The sequence below is a fragment of the Protopterus annectens genome, chromosome 3.part1 (assembly GCF_019279795.1).
Source record: "Protopterus annectens isolate FY-2018-M chromosome 3.part1, PAN1.0, whole genome shotgun sequence".
In the NCBI taxonomy this organism is placed as follows: domain Eukaryota; kingdom Metazoa; phylum Chordata; order Ceratodontiformes; family Protopteridae; genus Protopterus; species Protopterus annectens.
In genome coordinates, this window is record NC_056732.1 from 472751634 (window position 1) to 472772622 (window position 20989).

Sequence of the window (20989 nt, forward strand, 5' to 3'; positions counted from 1 at the left end):
CACTGAAGAATCGCATATGCATCCTTGCTAATGGTATGGCCAAGATCACTGCTGTCATCAAACCCAATACTTTTAAAACTCCTGCGGCTGGTGCTCTGTCCTTCAACACCAATGAGCTGACATGTTGGCAAAGAAGAAAGACCCTTTCGATTGGTAGTCGTAGAGTGGTGGTTGAAGTGTCTAACTTCCCCTATAAAGATGATATGCTGCGATGGCGACAAAGCAGACTTTTCTGAGTTGACTGTAATGCCTAAGTGATTGCAGAGTGTCAGAGTGTATTCTCTTGCCTGAATCAGTTGATGCCTGGTGGTGGAGGCAAGGAGCCAATCGTCTAGGTACGGAAACACCTGGAATCCTAGATGCCTCAGGTGAGCCATGACCACTGCCATGCACTTGGTGAACACTCTGGGGGCTGTAGTGAGGCCAAAGGGCATGGCTCGAAACTGATAATGATTGACTCCCAGCCGGAAACGCAGATGATCTGTGGATGGCCTGGCCATTTTTATGTGGTAGTACGCATCCTTGAGATCTATCGAGCACATCCAATTGTCTCTCCCTAAAAAGGGAAGTATAGACTGTAGCGTGACCATCCGGAACCTCTCTTTCCTCACAAATTGGTTGAGTCTGCTGAGGTCCAAAATAGGTCTCCAGTCCCCTGTTTTCTTTGGAACCAAAAAGAATCCTGAGTAGGTTCCGGATCCTGTTTGGTCTGCTGTGACTGGCTGGATGACTTTTTTCTAGCAACTTGTGGACCTCTATAGTTGCTTGCTCCCTGTAACTGGGTGGAACGTCCGGGATTCTCCTTGTGGGTGTGGGTGGAATGGAGAATGGTATGAAATACCCTCTGGAAATAATACTTTGTATCCAGCTGTCGTTTGTTATACCTTGCCAGGCATCTAGTTACAAAGATAAGCGACCCCGACTGCCTCCAGAGCAGGACAGTTGGGCCTCCTTTCAGGAGTGCTGACAGGGTTGACCAGAGAAGTGATCTCTGTCACCCTGGTGTTGCAGACCCACTCTGCCACGAGGGTGGCATCTTCCAGTATTACCCTCTCCTCTGCCCCTTAGACAGGGGTTCACCACATGTGTCCTGAAAGGCTCCTTGGGCTTTTCGGAACCACATCTTTCCTCCCCTTTGGCCTTTGGGGTAAGGCTGAGTAGGGGTGGAAAAATGGACTCCGACGGCAGATAGAGTCTTTCCCTCCTGTTCACACCTGGTCAGAGTTTCCTTCACTTTAGGCCCAAAGAGAGAAGAGCCATCAAAAGGGGTGTTGACAAATGAAGACTTAAAGGGCTCCGTGAAGGAACACAAGCAAATCCAGGAATGTCTTCTTAGAGCAATTCCTGTACTTGCTGCCCTACTCATCCCATCGGCTGCATATGATATGAAATGCATGGACGAGTTCACAATGTCATTTAGGGTAGCAAGCTGGGTGTCAACTTTGTCGGAAGCCCCTGCAGCTACAGTACCCTGAAGAGTATATCCCAACTCCTGAAGGAGATCTCTCTGCAGTCTGGTGAAATGGGTCAAATAGTTCAGGGATCGGACTGCAAAAGTCGCTGAACTAAACGTGTTTCCCATATTGATCCATGATCCTGGACTCTCTGTTAGGAGGATGGATCGATGAGGAAGTCTCAGATATTTCCTTTTTGGTGGCCGCCGCCACCACCATGGCATCAACAAGAACTTCCTTGGACAAAAAGGATTTATCTACGGGGGCAGAAATTAACTTATTAGGCCTCCGAGGGACAGGTTCCATGGAGTCTGGTGACTCCCACGCCCTCTGAGAGACCAGATGCATGAGCTCATCAAAGGGCAGAGACACCCAAAAGGTGGAAGGTTGAGACCCGAAAGTCTTTAGGAGAACTGACTCATCCTCAGTAGAGCTTTTGGACTGCCAATCACCCCTCTGCCTAAGGATCTCGGGTATCTCCGCAAAGGAGATATCCTCAGAGGGGGATCGTGGGGACCCTTCTGACTTATCCAAGTCAGTGTCAGATGTCAAAGACTCCTGTGGGGAGTCCAAGTGTCTCCTCTTGCACAACCTCTTCCTGGGGACCTCCTCAGTGGGAGCCTCTGGGGAGGTCTCAGAAGAGTAGGGGGTGCCCTGTGGGGCTACCTGAGGCTCAGGGTTTCTATGCTTGGCCTGGAAGTTGGCAGCAGAAGCGGACACACGAGCTTTGGTGGAAGAAGAGGCCAGACCTGGTGTCAAGGATGTCTTTGGGGACAAAGCTCTCCTTATGGCTTCGAAGGCATCACCGCTCCGATGAGGAGGGGTCGACGGACATGAAGGAACCGCCAGCCCCTCCCACACCGTGGCCGTGGGCTCAGAGCTGGAGGTAGGAGCCGAGCTCATCTGAGCTGAGGCCCTGAGAGGAAGAGTCAGCACCAACAAGTCGGTGCAACTATCTTCCCCGGACCCGACAGGAGAATGTCGGCCCCTAGAGACCCGGTCGGCACCAAGGACGTCAGAGTAGATGGAACTGATGACACCGGAGCAGGTCTCAGCTCCAAAGTCTGCCCCCTCCGGCTCCGAAAGTCCGGTATGGCTCGGAGAAGGAGCAGTCAAATCCGGAGTGGTGGTCTTCTGTTCCAAAGCTGGGGTCAGAGCTGACAACATTTTAGCAAGGCCTGGTGCCCATAAGAGCTTCTGCACCAATCCGCCCATATCCAAATCCGAAAGGGTGACAGAAGACCTAGAGGAGTGCATCAATGGTGCCAACTGAAGGAATTGAGATGCAGGTCTCTCAGATACCCGTTCCAGAACTGTGGGCCGGCTCCGAAATGAAGAGACACTCGGCTCCTAGAGCTGTGGAGCCACTGTCCTGCAATCCTCCGTTTATTTAGACTTTTTTGATTCTTTAGAAACCTTGGAGTCTCCTGAAGATTTAGAAGACTTGGAGGACTTGCTGGCCCCATCCTGGTCACTCAAAGCTTCGGCAAAAGGATGTTTCAGCAAGCCTCTATTGACAAGCTTCCTTTTCCTCTCCAATAATACCCTCGAGGAAAAGGAGAGGAAAATACTATAGGACTCCTACAAATGCACAGCACCTAAACAATATACACACTGAACGTGCCCATCAGTCACAGACATCTTTTGCCCGCAGTCTGGACATTTCTTGAATCCAGATTTTGGGTGTTTGTCCTTGTCCTCAGACATATCCAAGAAAATTCCTTTAGGCTTAACACTACAAACAAAGCCACACAAGCCTAAATAAAGCCTAAAAGTCACTGTCAGTTATGTACCACAAAAAAACACGCCTAGGCTCAAGATAACAAGCCTAGAAAAACAGGTGATAAGCTATAACAACAATAAAAAAGACACACACACAGACACACATTCTAAACAATGGCCCCAGAGAAAAAAGGGCCAACACTGCCAAATATGTATTATCTATATATCTATACAATTAAGGAAATAAGCAGGCCAAACATGAGGCCACTACAACTAAGCTTTTCAAAAGGTACACGAAGGTACGGGATCTTATAGAAAACTACAGAAACTACTCTAAGACTAATCTAATGAATAATAAGAAAAAATTATTGAATAACTTGCAAAAGATGAGTTTATTTGTTGAAAATTGGCTTGAGCGAACCGGAACCACTGAGATCCGTGCCGTGGCAAACTAGATCAGAGGTAATTCCAGCAGTGCATCATGGGATAAGGGGCTTGGTCTCGAGCTACTGGTAAACCCTGAACTTTGCAAATGGCCGTATTGGAGCCGATGGATCGGTTCCGAACCCATCAGTAAAGAATGAATGGCAAGACTGAACAACTTCACATTAATTGTCTACAAAAAGACCTCTACTGCGAATGGTTCTCGCATTAAAGAGGGCACAGAACCGGCAGCGAGGGACATCGTGGTCTGGGCCTACACAAATGATGCAGTAGGAATGTAAGTCTCGGTGTGGGATCTGCTTTCCACAGGTGAAACAATTGTTAACTTTTTTGGACATTGGTTACAGCAAGAAAAAAGGGTCCCCAACTGGGTACTTAGCTTTAGACGTTTTCAGCTGAAATGCAACTTTTTGGTAGTGACTGACCAGCACTCGTGTGAACTACTTCTGCTACAGGCACCACAGCAAGAAAGACTGATGTAATGATGTCAGCTGCCTTACTTTATAGCACTGACGACCTGCCGTCAGACTACAGGCAACGGCATCCAGCACACAAAAACACTGACTCTTGTATTTGGGCTGACCAAGGGCTACCACAGCAGGGATAACACACAGGTGATGACTGCAACAGTGAAACATGAAGAACATCACTCATTTGTCTTGAGTGATTAGCTGCCAGGTTGTGTAAAAGACAAAGCCTTCCCCTATGCTCTGACAGGGGAGGGGGTTGGGATGCAACTTTGTAGTGGGGGTCATGGAGGTGCCTGAAAAGGTCATAGCTGCGGATACTGGGTACCTGGGTCTTTGGAACCCCAGTAAAAATCATGTTGCCACTTTTTTGTAACTTGGATTATTCCCCTGTTTCTACTGCATCTAGGTGACCGAGAAAGGTAGAGTTCTTTGACAGACTTCATGGTCTTTCCCTTTGCCTCCAGCATCCAGAACACTTTTTTTTTGCAGGGAGTCCAAAGAGCAACTCATTGTTCAAATGCGCACCACAAAGTTCTACTTTAAAATGCTCTTACAGGGGCTGATTCCTCATGTCTCCTGGTAATAGACTCCACTGCTCTAGAGATTCACAGCCACATTTACGGGTGTATTTGGACACCCGAACACAAACCTTGACCAAATCCAGGATTTCCCTCCTGATAATCTTATCCTGGATCCCCTCCCTCTGCCTTATTTTTATATCTGTTCCTGGACAGACTCAATGTATTTGAGCATGTGGAGCCGGCAGTTGACAGACGTCATGGCCAGCGTAGCAGAAGTGTAAGTTTTCTTAGGAAAATGGTCTAGCTTTCTGCCTTCTCTTTTATTTGTCAATGGAGTCTTGGAAGCAGGCCCAGTATTTCCCTTATTGAACTCCAAAAGCACCACAACTGCAGCCCATCACAGGATTCTTGTAAAGGTGTCTGTGGGTGTACAGCACTCTATGGTCTGGCTTCCTTAAAACGGTGCACGGAATAATCTGCAAGGATATATCATCAAACACATCATCCACGACAACTGCAGCTGGACAGACTGTCAAAGGTCTGGGTTCTGGCAGGCTCTGAAACCTTCTGCTAATTGCTCTAAGCCTGGGAGCGACTCTTTCACTCTATGTATTGTGTCCCCAAATGAAATCTCTTTGAGGGTGAAGCTGAACAAGATGTCTTTAGAATCTAAGTAGAGGCATTACTGTGAGTGGGAAGATGTCTTCTATGAGCCAATTCCACTTAATCAGAATCACAGGAATCAGATTCCCTCTATGGAGAGATGTCACTTTTCCTTTTCCATTAAGGTGTCATCAGCCTCCCTAAACTCATTCTCCTTTGGACTTTTCTTAGGGATATCAGCCTGGGGACTGACAGAACATACTGTGTCTAGGCGTAGCAATACCGTCAAATGGGTACTGTTGAATGGAGTCTGCCTGATGTCTAATCGTTTTCTTGCTGAAAAAGGCACAAAACTAGCAACTAAAGACATCATTTTCTGGGCCAAGCAAAAAGGACAGCAAGGGTGAAAATTCTTCTATGGAATATGCTTTTAATACGACAGGCAATTATTAACTTTCACTGACACCAATTTGCAGCAAATACAGAAACAACCAATATAAAGAAGTTTCTCCAACAGTGTACTTAGCTTTTCCCAAAATCTCAGGTCTTCAGGCCTAATGAACAGATATACAGACAATGCAAATGATGGTATTCTGCATCAGTCCAAGTGGCAATAAAGAAATGAAACCAGCACAGACATCAGTCAGGGGAAGGTGTCTGCCCAGAGGGAAAGTGAAGTCCTCTGGTATTTAGGCCAACCATGGACTCCTGCAAACAGCAATTCCCAAGACTCAATACTGCAACGTTGACTATAAAAAACATGTGCACATGTAGCTGTAAAACAACACTGTATGTTGCCTGGTGGGTCGAATTACTAAAGGCATTAGTCATATACTGAATCAATTTAGTCACTAGACAGAGGACAAGCTCAGGTGTCTTGCAATGATTGCTTCTAGGATTTATTACACTTGGTTGCCACATGCTTGCATGTAGTCAAATACAGCTACTGTCAATAACTAGCTTCATTACAAAGGAAAATGTAGATATCAATAGCTGCTGAAGGTGGCTATGAACAGGTCCAACAGCAACAAGGAGTTGCTATAGCAAAAGCAAATGGAACTGCACAAGTCAGTGCATCTGAGCTGTGGCAACAAGGAGTCATTCTAAGTAAGCAGTAGTGCACAAGTCATCACAGCTTAGAGCCAAGTTGCTTTTCCAATAGCAACTGTGCAGGCTAGATGAAGTTTCAGGAATAAAGAAGGGCATATGTTAGGTAAACATTACAAACACTTTAAACCAAATTAACCAAAATAAATCCACAAGTATCCAGGCTGCGAAACAATTCCAATAATAAAGATGACGAAACCAGTCAGAAGGCTAAAACACAGTTTTAATCTAAAAATCTTGAAAATAAGAAATCCACTTGGTTAAGTGCTTTTGTCTACATTTCAAATGGGTGTGTCTTTGTATTATATTTAAAAGTTTTTACTTCACTATTTGTCTTGGCTCTGAGGATGTCTTAATGTAGACAAAAGCGCTTAACTAAGTGGATTTGTTACTTTCAAGATTTTTAGATTAAAACTGTGTTTTAGCCTTCTGACTGGCTTCGTCATCTTTACTACTTTAAAACAAATGTCATATGTACAGTGCAATGTCCTCCAAGCCTCTGCATGTTGCAGCAAGGTAAAATGCAGACAAAACTGGTTAATCTAATAGCCCTCTCCTCCTACCACCCAACACCACAAACCCTCTCCTCCTACCACCCAACACTACAACCTGCGAGAGATGCACTTACATAGCCAAACTGGAAGCAAAGCTCTCTCTGGCTAACATTGTGCTAGACAGTCAAGAGGAGAAGGTTAACACCTGCACTACACCTCAAGCAACTCATAGCCCTTCAAAACCCACACCATCAACACCCACACATAGCAACACTAAACCCACATATGCGGAGGCCCTTAACATTAACCTGCCCAAGCAACAAGGACCTGAGAAGAAGCTGAAACGCAAACAAACACAGTCACAACCAAAGTGACACATAGAGCTCACAACACCAGTGTGCCACCCAACAAAAGCCCCTAAGGCAAGACAATGTACCTAACACTTTAGTCATGGAAGACTCTATAGTCAGGCACACTGATATCCCACTCACCAGGCTGAAGAAGGAGAAAATTACAGTCAGCTGCCTGTCGGGTGCCAGGATCCGCCACATAACGCAAGCACTCAAGTCACTCCACAAGTACAAATACGACTCTGTCATTGTCCATGTTTGAGTGAACGACTTGAGACGTACCTCCATGGACTACATGAAAAGAGACATGGAAGAGCTCTCGTATCATGTGGCTCAGGCAGGTATGACCCTAGCCCTGAGCAGCATCCTGCCTTCGCCCAGAATGATACCACAGTATAAGGACAAAATGATTGACTTCAACAATTGGCTAAGCTTCTGGTGTCATTCAAAGGGGATCCAGTATCTGTCTGCCTGGGAAGACATGATCAACAAACCACGATGCTTTGCCAGCAGTGGTCTGCACCTGTCACCCCTGGGATTCAGGTTACTAGCTAAAGCTCTTGCCACCCCTATAGTGTTTTTTTAAGGAGGGTTCAAAGGACAAAACCAAGACCGTAACAGATACAAGCATGCAAAATCTGAAGGTAATGCTAGAAATTTAAACCTCAAAATGCACTCTCTCAAGGCACTCCTAAAAATGGAGAACATCAATATCTGTGTAGTAACTGAGACTTGGTTCAAGGTTCCAGCGAGCACTCCTGCAATACCAGGCTACAACTCTTACCACACTTTTCTGCCACAAAACCAAGACCGAAACACTAAAGGTGGAGGAGTGTCCATATTCACCAAGGATATTCACACCTCCAGGCTAGATGCCCAACACAATGCATCTGAAATTCTCCAGGTGCAATTAACACTAGGTAAGACTGCAATCCAAATTGTAGCTTGCTACAGATCCCCCACCATGCCCCAAGATTCTCACTACACCTTTCTAAACATACTGGAAAATATTAAGATACAACCAAAAACCCTAATATTGGGTGATTTCAACTACCCTGACATTAACTGGGAAAACTACTCGGGTACCAACTCCTATTCCCAATGGTTTTTGGAATTCATAAATTCCAACGCCCTGGATCAATTAATACATTGTCCCACCAGGGACTCCAATATCATAGACCTGGTCATTACCAACATGGGAGATAGATGCTCCACACCAGTGGTCACCCCCTCATTGGTCAGGTCTGACCATAAGCAAATCACCCTTGACATCCACATCCCACCCCCCATGTAAGGAAACCTCCTTAAAAAACCTTTCCAAAGCCAACTTCATGCTACTGAAGTCAGAAGTGACAAACCTCATGACACCCATGCAGACGGGATCCGAAAGTTCGACTACAGAATCTTACACTAAGACACTATACGAGGCACATCCACTCGTGCATGAATCGTGCCATCCCAAACAGAACCAAGATGCTCTTCTACAAAAAAAAAGAAGCCAATCTGGTGGTCCCGTGCTATAAACAAACTATACAACAGAAGGAAGAAACTGTTGCAAAAAAGTGGAAAATCCCAGGATGCAAAAAACTCCCTCACCAGCCTCAGTAAGAAGCTGAGATCCCTCATAAAATCCTCAAAAGCTAGTTACGAAAATAAAATTGCCAGAGATTCTAAAGACAACCACAAGACATTCTATAGTTATGTCAAGAATCTATATAGCAATGCTCAGATCTGCTCTGACCTTCAACAGAATGGCATTAAATATACTGATCCCAAGGACATTGCCAATATCCTGGCAGATCGATTTAGTGCCAACTTGCACCCCCTTCTCACCCCCTAAAGGGCCCATCTCAATACCAAAAGATTGACAAATTCCGGTAATCAAGGCCACACAGGTAGAAACCGCACTTTCCAAAGCTAAGAATACAGCATCCATGGGACCAGATGACATCCCTGGCTGTGTACTACATGAACTGCAAAATGAACTGGCACCTCACCTAAGTGTCATGTTTAATCATAGCCTCACCTCAGGCTTCGTGCCCACTGAGTGGCGCACAGCTACAGTTATCCCACTATACAAGGTGGATCCACCTTGGATCCCGGGAACTACCGTCCCATCAGTCTGATGAGCCTGATCTACAAGGGCATGGAACGCATTATCATGGAACTTACAAAGACAATGGCAACCTTCAAACACTGGACTCCACCCAGTTTGGGTTTGTGAAGGGCCGATCTTGTCTCCTGAACCTGACTGACTTCTTTGAATCAGTCTACAGAGCTGTGGACGAGGGTAAGGCAGTCCACATAGCCTATCTGGACCTCGCCAAGGCCTTCGACACCATCGGCCACTCTGGAATCATAGATAAACTTACTAAGCAGGGCATACATCCCTATGTCACTCGATGGGTTGCCAACTCTCTTACTGACAGAATCCAGACTGTAAAAGTAGCCGACTCCAAATCCAGCTCCAGACAAGTGACAAGTGGAGTACCTCAGGGTTCAGTCCTGGGACCACTCCTGTTTGGCATCTACTTCTCAAGTACAGGCCAACACTAAGGGACTCTGGCTAACAAAGTTTGCAGATGACTGCAAACTGGGAGTCATTACTGAATCCCCAAATTATGTGGATATTCTACAAAAGGGCCTTACAGAAACAGATGCCATGTGCTCACGTTTAATGCCAAGAAATGTATAGTTATCCCCTTTAAAAAGAAACATGTACCTATGAATTACCACATAGGTGGCAGCACACTAAACATCGAAAGTGTGATGAGAGACTTAGGGACACAGGTGGACAGTGGTCTCACTTTCGATAACCACATCGCCACAACAATCAGGAAATCCTTCTATGTGGCACACCTCATCACTAAGGGCTTTTCATCCAGAAAAAAGGAGGTCATTGTCCCACTGTACTCATCCCTCATTAGACCCATTATAGAGTATAATGCCCCGTTTGGTATGTACCTCACAAGACATCTGCAACAGCTGGAAAGGCCACAGAAATACCTCACTAAAAGAATCACAGGCCTAAAGCAGATGCTATATGCTGACCGTCTAAAAAAAACTTCAGCTATACTATGTGGCATATCGTCTACTCAGAGGCGATCTCTGCTTAACATACAAGGCCATGGCAAACCCTGAGCTGTTGGACATGCTCCACTTAAAAAAATCCCAATCCCTCAGAGCCACACGCTCCAGAGATCGAAACCTTGTCATCACAATGAACAAAACATGCTGGCGGGATAGGTTCCTGACCCAGAGACTCCCCATACTCTGAAATAGACTGCCATACATGTCAAGCAGAGTGCCTCCTTGGCCCTCTTCAAGAGGAACCTTGATGACTGGATGGGAGATAGGAAATTCACCCTGGGGATCATGTCAGTCACCCTGCTAGACAGGGGTCCAGAGAAGTAAATATTGTGGGAAGAAATATCCAGGGAATTGTTATGGCTAGGCTTGTATAGGCCCTATTGCCGCTAGCCTAGTACCAACCTATGAACCATATGTAGCAAGGAAATGTAGAACAGAGCAGCAGGTCCCGCTATGCAGTACAGTTTAAAAGCTACACTTAAAAGTCACTGCCAATAAGAAAAACAACTGCAAATTAAGCATGAGGCAAGCAAAATACCATAATCATAGCACTTTTCTATTCTCATTAGAAAAAAAGGTAAGATAACATCCTAAATTAACAGCAATCCAGCACAATAAACAATATTAATAGATGTTATCATTCATAATGACCACAGTTGAGGCTTGAACTCTGTTAAGTGATGTTATTAGACAGACATCTTACCACTTTACCCCTGTCCGTATCATTAGTGGAACCACTTTACCGAAATAATACATTTCTACATAATTCATTAGCAGAAGGTATTATATGTCATATAGTTGATTACTTACTCTGGAGTTCCTTCAAAATAAGGGTCTGAAAGCGGCAGAGTCTTCGTTCTCTCTCAAGCAGCTGATCTCTTTGAACACATGGCATGGACTTTAGTATACCAGCAACGTCTAATTCTGAAAGGCGAATAACAGCATTAACATGCGTGTGGAATTTCTCATTCAATGCATTACATACATTCAGGTTTCTTTCTCCTGAATTAAAAGACTTGGACAGTACTTGACAACCACATAAACACATTATAAATCAAATCTTTATTTTGACCATTAGCCTTAAATGTCTAAAATCAGAAACTTTCTTAAGAGTTACCAAAAAGTTACTTGAGCTTATTTCATAGTCGTTCACTTTAGGTACATATGGCAAACAATGAAAAACTAGGCTCAGTCAGGTGAAATGCAGCACTCGGTAAACAAATGAACTACACCAGAATTTCTGTCATGGATGTAAAATTACTGGCAAAGGAAATGGGAAGAAGATGCAAGGATATACTTTTTCAAAACACAAGCATAACCCAAAAGACAAATGTCAGCCGCTGTTAGACTGCTAAAAAAAACTTGCAGTACAATCCATTAAACTGATACAAGACTCCTTCCTGAAGAAACAGCAGTGGGCCCTTTACAAGATGGCAATCGGCAAGTTAACTTGTACAGAATCAAGTGTTTATGCAAAAAGACCACATGGAAACAATTTGCACAATGAGTACACAAGTTTCAATCTGAGATGTCAAACACACACATGAGGAGACCAGCCCATGAAGGAGGTTTCTAAAGCTCTGGGAGTCTTGTCATATGATATATATGGACTTCCATACTCATCAAAAACTCTTTACATAGACTCTCATTCGTAGGGCTCACCAATTCTTCACTACAATGGTTCCACAGCCACCTCTCAAACAGAGTCCAAGCAGTGAAATGGACAAATTATTTCTCCACGTTTTTGCGAGTTAAGTATTGACCCTATACTTTTCAACATATTCATCAATGACCTTTACACTGCTACAAAAAATGCTACCCTAGTTCAATACGCTGAGGACTTCACTCTAGTCTTCTTTGTCAAATCTCTCTCAAAAGTCCAAGATATACCTCTCACCCATACCAAATTCCTCGGTAAATGCCTGTTTTGAGGGCAAAATATTGGGGTACCACAAATTTCCGAGTGGCCCCTTTAATTTCCAGGTTTTTTGGATTTTTTTTTTTTAGGACTAATGTGTTACTAACGTCGCAGGTGCAATGACATCAGAAGAGTCAAGCCATTTTGTTATGCTTAATTTTTTAACTTTATCGCTCAACAAGACTTTTCAGGCAGGCAAGGCAAAGTGGCAAGGGGAGAGATTTTCTTAGACAAGAGGAGACTCGTGGCACTGATACAAGTGTACCATCTCTTGCTGCAAGTACACTATTATTCATTTTCATTTTTTAACTTTACTGCTCTGCATGACTTTTCAGGCAGGTAAGGCAAAGTGGCAGGGGAGAGATTTTCTTAGACAAGAGACAAGTGGAAACTCGTGGCATTGATATAAGTGTACTATCTATCCAAGAAAACACTGGTTCCAAATCACCAAAAACACAAACCAGTCACACAGAGCTCCTATAAAGGCTGTCCCTCCTCAACAATTGAATGCATGATAGTATCAACAGAAACACCAGTTCACATGGATAAAAACTGAACTTTAATTCCTCCAGCAAGTAGGCACCAGAGTGAGGCAAACAATAAAAACAAAACAAACAGCTCTGATATTAAACCAACAGATTAAGCTCTTTCATCTTATTACAGAAGACTTCATCAGAATAAACAGAACCCTTCTCTACACCCATTTTTATAATGTATTACTCATCTTCCATTGGATAAAACATTAAGTAATTAATTAATCGTGCAAATGGTGCCAATGAACTAGATTAAAAAAAAACCCAGTATTGTTAATAAAGTTCTTTAAACAGTGCTCGCTGTATAAAAGAAATAAAAAAAAAAGTTTTTGTACTTTTGATACTTTTGTTTTCAATGTATATCAAGATATAAATACATATGAAAGATCTTGTTCAAACCCTAAAACTACTCATAAAGGTGGAACAAACTAGAAAACATTCATTACAACATACAGGAAACAGCCATAAAAAGTTAACATGGTTTTACAATAGGCATAGTAATGAATGTGCACGCGTAATTTAGTTTTTAGCCCTTCTAGGCTTAGACACCTTCATTTTTAAGGTAGGAAGAAGTGAAATATGATCATTCATACCGGGTGGGGTACAGGCATCCAGTTTTAACTGCCATATCATTTCTCTATATTCTAACATGTTCTCCCAATCTCCACCCCTGTCACTGGGAACTACCTTTTCCAGGACCCAAAAAGTACAGTTTTGTACCTACCATAAATGTAGATGTTCGAGTGTTCACACTGCTGCAGTCATTACACTTGGGTTATCCTGCCATCAGGCAGTCCCGCAGTCAGCCAGAGTTCCAAAGTCTTGGTCCGGCATCGGTTGCTGTCGCTTCTTCCCTGATGTCAGTGCGCCAGGGGTATATAAGATGCATCCAATGCCATTTTCTTCAGTTTTTCTTGGCCCAGATGTCAGGTGCCCCCAAGCAGGTAGGCAATACATACTGCAACTAAAAAATATACATATGAAATAAAAACAACACCTTCAGATACAAGCAAATACACCACAAAGGTTGTATAGGATAGAAAGGCATAGATAAATCCAGCTAATTCAGAGGGGATGTAGGGAGGGTAATCTGGACTGTAGCAGTGTGAACACTCGAACATTTACATTTATGGTAGGTACAAAACTGTACTATGTTCATCGTGTTACACTGCTGCAGTTATTACACTTGGGTAGAATCCCAAAGCTAAGGTTGGGTGGCTGGTCTATAAAGAGTTAGGATTGGCTATGAGCCCTTGCAGAACTGCAGTGGCAAATCCTGCTCTGGATTTAGAGTAAAGAGGCAAGTGGTAATGCTTGGTAAAGGTGTGTACTGAACTCCAAGTTGCAGCCTCCAAAATTTCCTTGGTAGGTACTCCTCTGAGGAAGGCTGTTGAAATGGCTGTTGCCCTGGTGGAATGTGGCCTAATGTTATTAGGGAATGATTTACCATGCTGTGTGTAGCAGTAACGAATACAGTGTCCTATCCATTTGGATATAGTCTGCTTTGAGATAGCCTTGCCCTGTGATCCTGCAGCATATGCTACAAACAGTTGCTCAGTTTTCCTGAAAGCTTTTGTTTTGTCCAAGTAGAAGTGTAGCTGCCTGTGTATGTCCAAAGAGTGCAGAAGTTTCTCCCCTTTATTCTGGGGGTTTGGATAAAAAGTTGGCAAATGGATGGTTTGGTTAAGAGCCACACTAGATACCACCTTTGGCATAAAGAAACCCTGTCCTGATGAAAAATTATAAAAGGTTCCACTGCCATTAATGCCTCTGTAGCTCTGAGACTCTTCGTGCTTAAGTTACTGCCAGGAGCAGAGCTGTTTTCCATGATAAAAATTTTAGATCGGCTGTACTGGCTGGCTCAAAAGGTGGCAGGGTCAGTTTTTCCAAAACGAAATTGAGGTCCCAAGTTGGTGTTGGTGCTCTCCGGGGCAGTCTTATGTTTTTAGCCCCTCTGAGGTACTGCTTTAGCAAGGGATGAGAGAATAAAGGAGGATCCGTGTTGTAATGTGCTGAAATGGCAGAGGCGTGGATCTTAATTGATGAGAAGGATAGGCCTTTGTCCAGCATCTCAGTTAAGTATTGTAAAATCTGAGGAATGTTTGGGACAAGAGGGTCAAGGCTTTGAGCCTGGTTCCAGGCGCAGAATCTCTTCCATTTTTCTGGGTAAGCTTTCCTGGTGCTAGGCCTCCTGGCCTCCAAAATGACATCCATAACAGCTTTAGAGAGAGGTGTTGCCTGTTTGACTAATGAATCTGCCATGCAGCCAGGTTTAGGGTTTTGAGCTGACCGTGCAGGATCTGATTGTTTTGTTGAGTCAGAAGGTGTGGAATTTGAGGCAAAATCCATGGTGGGCCTTGAGCTAAGTTCTTTAAGATTGGGTACCAGTACTGACGTGGCCAGTCTGGAGCAATCAGGATCATCTGTGGTTTTTCTTGTCTGGCTTTTAGGAGTACCTTTGAAAGGAGAGGCAGTGGTGGGAAGGCATAAACTTTTAGGCTTTTCCAGTTGAACGAGAGAGCATCCACTTTCCATGCTTGTGTGTGATAAGTCCTTGTGCAGAATTTGTAATTGGCAATTCAGCAGGGAGGCAAAAAGATCTATGTCTGGGCATCCCCATTTTTGCGTTACCATGCTGAAGATTTGTGGATTCAATTTCCATTCGTGAGGGTCCATGATATTTCTGCTTAGATCGTCTACCAGAGTATTTTTCTTTCCTGGCAGGAATTGTGCTTGCAGATGAACTTGATACGTTAGAGCTGTGTTCCACAAGGTCATGGCTTGCCTGCATAGGGGATAAGAATGCGTGCCCCCTTGTTTGTTTATGTACCACATTACTGTGGTGTTGTCTGTCTTTAATAATAATTGTCCTGGATGCAGAAGGTCCTTGAAAGCTGTTAGGGCATTTTGAACAGCCAACATCTCTTTTTGATTGATGTGAAGATGCATCTGGTCTGTGGTCCACTTGCCCTGAATGCATTTTCCTGCCATGTGTGCTCCCCCAGGCGTAATCCGAAGCATCTGTTGTTAGAGTCTGCCTGGCTGTGGGTAGGGTAAAAGGCTGACCCTTGTTAGGTGACATGCCTATGCCCACCATCAAAACTCCTGTTGTAGGCAGGGAATCATTGGTATTACTGCTTCTAAACTGTGAGAGTGTTGAGACTAAACACTTTTTAGGTACCATTGTAATTTCCTCATATGCAGTCTGGCATATGGTATTAGTAGTATGCAGGATGCCATGAATCCCAGGGCCTGCAGAATTTTTCTTGCATGGAGATGGGACTTTTTTGCCAGTAACTGAAAATATTGAGTTAATTGAATTTGTTTGTCTGGCGTGAGGTAAGCCATCTGGGCCGTTGTATTTAAGCTGGCACCCAGGAATATAATCTATTGTGAGGGCACTAGTTTTGACTTCTTTTCGTTTACTGTGTACCCTAGACAAATTAGCAACCTTTTTACAAATGCCAGATGCTGCAGAAGAATGTCCTTTGTCTCTGCTTGAATGAGGCAGTCGTCCAGGTATGGATATATTTGAATTCCTTTTTGTCTGCAAAACGCAATTACTGGTGCCAGGCACTTTGTAAAGACCCTGGGAGCAGCAGATAAGCCATAGAGCAGTGCAGAGAATTGGTAGTGCATTGTACCAGCTTTGAATCTGAGGTATCTTCTGCAACTTTGTCTGATAGGGACATGCAGGTATGCCTCTTTTGAGGTCCAGAGTAACAAGCCAAGCCTTCCTGCCCAGCATGGGTAGAAGCTGCTGTAATGTCAACATTTTGAATTTCGGAATATCCAGGTAAGTATTTAGAATTGAAAGGTCTAGTATGGGCCTCCAGGCCTTGTCCTTTCTGGGGACCAGGAAGAGTCTTGAGTAAAATCCTTGTCCTTGTTCCTGTTGTGGTACTTTTTGAATAGCTCTCATGTCTATGAGGGCTGTAATTTGTTTTTGTGCCTCTGCCCATTGATTCTGTGGCAGGTCTGGCATTCCTTTTAGCCTTGGTAAAGTATGAAAGTGGAACCTGTAACCTTGAGACACAATATTCAGAACCCATTTGCCTTGGGTGATTGTTTGCCAGTTTTGAGAAAAAAGTGCTAGTTTCCCCCCCTAAGGGGGCTGCCAAAAGGGAAGTGCTTGGCATACGAAGGGGGAAGTCATTGGGACTGTTTCCTGTAAGGTTGAGACCTGTCCTCACCTCCTTTTGGGGTTGAGGTGCCCCACTGTCGTTGTCTGTTAGAGCCTTGGGGTTGAGATCTGCCTCTCTGTGGCCTGTCTGACACTGTAAAGGACCAATTCTTTGTTGGCCAATTTCTGCTAAATCGTGGTGGCTGTACCTGTAAGAAATCCTTGACTGTTTGCATAGATTTAGCCTTATCCTCCATTTTCTTTAACACCTCTTCTGCCTTAACACCAAACAAGGTGTCATGCTGTAAAGGAGCAGCCAATAATTTTGCCTTAACATGATCAGGTAAACTCTGTCCTTTTAACCAAGCATGTCTTCGAATCACAGAGCCTGTAACTGCGGCTCTACAAGAGGCCTCTAAAGAATCAAAACCACATTGCAGAGTATGTTTTCCCACCTGTTCAACTGCATGCAATAAATCCTGCATTTCTTTACAGTCAGGAGCTTCTGAGCTTGCAAACATTTTCTATTTTAACTGAGCCATTAAATATTGTTGGTACTTAAGCATGTGGAACTGGTAATTTAAAGCTCTTACTGCTAAAGTTGCAGAAGTGTATACTTTCTTCCCCCATCTATCCAAAGCTCTGGAATCTCTGTCAGAGGGTACTGGATTTTTTGCAATGGAAGCCTTAACCCCTTTTGGACCCTGGGAAATAGTTTCTGGGTCAGCAGAAGGGTTTTTATAAAGAAACTTGTGAGAGTCAGGGACTCTATAATACCTATCTGGCTTGGCTGGTGCAGGGAGCAAAGAATCAGGAGATAAGCTGGATTCAGAGAACACATCATCCACAATATCTAGCACAGGTGGAATAGCCAGGGACCTGTGCTGAGGCAGTAAAAGGAAATCCCTGAGCCTTTTCTTGGATTCAGAATAATCCTGACTTTCCCAATGGAAATGCTACCTCATGGTATGTAAAGTTTCCCCAAAAGAGTAATCCTCCGGAGGAGAGTCTGAAGGGATAGATTCTTCAGCATCAGAGTCCACATAGGGGGGTAGAGAGTATCCCTGGTCTGAAGAGGAATCAGAGGAAATGGAAACCTGATCAGAGGAATCATAGTCTGTATCCTGCCTATGCCTTTTCTCAGGAGGGGGATGGGAATCCCCGATTAGAGTACTGAGGTCTTCGGCCATTTTAAGCATCTGTTTCTTAGGCATGGAGGACTGTCCAGGAGAATGCTGTACTTGCTTCTTTGTCTTTAATGGTACTTTTGTCTTGGCTGTTGCTTTAATGGTAAGTTGTGAAGGTCTGAAAACACTCTCAGAAGCCGATGCCTGCTCAGCGGCTCCGGACCCATCTGAGGGATTAGTTTCCGTAGGCCCAATACCTTGAGTTTCCAAAGGCCTAGTTGTCTCCACGTGGGAGTTGGAGGCGGCCTGTGGCTCTGAGGTAGCGGGTGTCAGGGGCTGCGAAAGCGCCTCACTGAGAACCGGCGACTGGCCTAGAAGAGGTTTCGTCGTCGGTTTTGAACCTCAGATGCCTGTTTTTATCCTTGTCTTTGCATCTTTTCGTAATAGCAGTCGTCGGTTGATCCGACGGCATAGTATAATTGAACCTTCGGCCAAAGTAGTGCAAAGTAAAATCAAAATGTCTTTTTATACTGTGTTTGTTAAATCTAGCACAAAACCGACAACTAGTGACGTCGTGATCAGGGCCTAGGCATGGAATACAGTAAGAGTGGAAGTCCTTATGAGGTATTTGCTTCCCACAAGAAATACAATTATTAACTTTTTCTGACATCAGTCTGAGGCAAGAAAATAGTTTCCCCAACGGGGTACTTAGCTTTATTGAAGACTTTGGATCTGAAATTTGACTTCAAAAATCTCAGGAGTCAGCCGACCGGCACTTGCGAACTGCTTCTGACACTGCGCGGCAAGAAAGACTGAAGAAAATGGCGTCAGATGCATCTTTTATACCCCTGGCGCACTGACGTTTATAAAACACTTTTTTATGTATTACATTCATTTTTGCACATTTTATATATATATTTTAAATATATATAAACATACTTAAACTTGTTTTTAAACTTTGGTAATAATGTAGGTAGTTTAAGTAGGTGTAAAAGTGTAATTGTTTGGTTTTTGTTTTTGTCTTCACTGATTGGTTTATTGAATAATTGTCTTTATTTGTAATTATACATGTATATATATCCCACCACACTCTGATGAAGTCATTTTGGACGAAACCTAGGTCAGTTGTGGTGGAGTTCCTGTGGGTTTTGGTTGCAATAAAGTACCTTTGGGTGAGCTTCAGCCTCTGTGGATTAAATCAAGTTTTTGTGGTTGGTTCACTGGTTTGTAGTCTGCCTTACATGGAGGGGAACAGCTCCCCAGTTGATATCCAGGTGCTTTTGCAATAGATTCAGGAACAACTTCGAGAACACACCATGTTAATTAAAAAACTGAGTGAACCAAAACAGAACTGTGTACTGGCTTCTTCTTCCAGTGAATACAGTTTAGGATTACCTTTTAATTCAAGCAACTCCAGCAGTCCTTTCGACAGGGACACATGTTCCGGGTGATGGTAACAGTCCAGGTCAGAGACAACAAGGTGACCCACAGCCCAACAGGATTGATGTACCTAACATATGCAAATCTCGGGGAAGTTGGGCTACCAGTTGTTACAATTTCCAACAGGATAGTGGACCTGTACTGCTTAATCGTAGTTCTAACAACAAACCTATGGCTGCGCTGTTAAAAGATTTTGAGAGGTTGCTTTTCAAATTGAAAAAAACACAGCTGGAAACTAGTTATCTCAACAGGAACATCGAATTGGGCTTGGTACCGAAGGGTTTGCGCTTGTGGAGATACCCGAATGGGTGTGAGAACAACAAAGAAATGATCAAGGAGTTGCACCTTTTGTTTGATTCCACTGGGGTGCATATCATGGAACTGATGGTTAAATACAACAATATCAAAATTGAGAAGTTGGTTAACGATTTGGATACACTCAATTCTACAATTATTCAAGATTTGGTTTTTGACCAGTATTACACTATTTGAACATTGTCCAAGATGTAGATAACTGCTGTGATGTCATATATAATAAAAAGTTAGACAAATTAAAAAGAGATTCAAAGACTTACAAAATAGGGCATGTATACCCTTACGACGACAAGGAAAGAGTTAAATCTACACACACAATCAACACAACCAATCAACTAGTGAGTTTTGCTGATGTAACGTCACCGGAAGTTATGAGGAGCCCAAATAATTCAGGTTTTTTTGCGAGAGCGACCCTTTAGAAGAGGGTCCAAGACGCTCGGAGAGGTTAAAGCGTTTGGGGCCAACTCGGGACGACCACAGGGAGAACCGGGGAGGAGCAAGACCGAAAGTACCTTCCCAGAGACTGGAACAAGAGCGAAACTGGATAAGGGACTCAAGAAGGTAAATAAAAAAGTTTACCATTTTCACAAAGCGACATGTTGTGATGATGAATGTGTAGTCTGTGTAAAGACTCAAGGTTGTTTGGAACTGAATCAGTACGTTAGTAGTTTTTCAGTGGATTTCTCAACGAAAGGAATGGAAATTTATTTGTCTGACATTAGGAACAATAGAGACATTTGCATTGTGTCAAATGACGAAACTAGTGCGACAGGGTACAATAAAGACAATTATGGCAACTGTGAGGCAGACCTGTTGATTGCATCTACGGAAAGTATTTATGACACAAATGTGTATGTTAACCTATCACAGAATGATATTTTCAACAACGAAAATAGTGTTCAAATTTCATTATTAAATGACCAAGTTATAGCTTTGGAATGTTTCAACTCACCTTACAGGGTTAACGAGCACTGTGTGATTCTTGAAAATGATAGTTGCAATGTAATGGATGTTTCTAACTGTGATTTCGTGCCTTCAAATGTTACCGCATTTAACTCTGATTCTAGTTTCGTTAGGGATGATAATATAGGTTTGTCGCAATTGAGTACCTATTCTTTCTTAGATAATTATAAATCCGACAATTATACACAGACAGAAGATAGGTTTTTATCTAATTCATTACAGGATTTTGATTTAACATTATGTGATTTCAGTGGTCTTAGACAGACTAATACTAACAATGAAATTAATGTACATTCCAATTCTGCCATCTCTAAT

General features: G+C 43.4%; 1 protein-coding gene across 2 annotated transcripts in view; it reads right to left on the reverse strand.

Moving 5' to 3' along the window:
• The window catches only part of LOC122798172 (MDM2 binding protein), a 983220-nt gene that overhangs the window by 634934 nt on the left and 327297 nt on the right, over window positions 1-20989 (reverse strand). For both annotated transcript variants that reach the window (XM_044066913.1, XM_044066912.1), the window contains exon 9: window positions 11066-11179. In XM_044066913.1, coding sequence (XP_043922848.1) covers window positions 11066-11179 — 114 coding nt within the window. The remainder of the gene's footprint in view (window positions 1-11065; window positions 11180-20989) is intronic.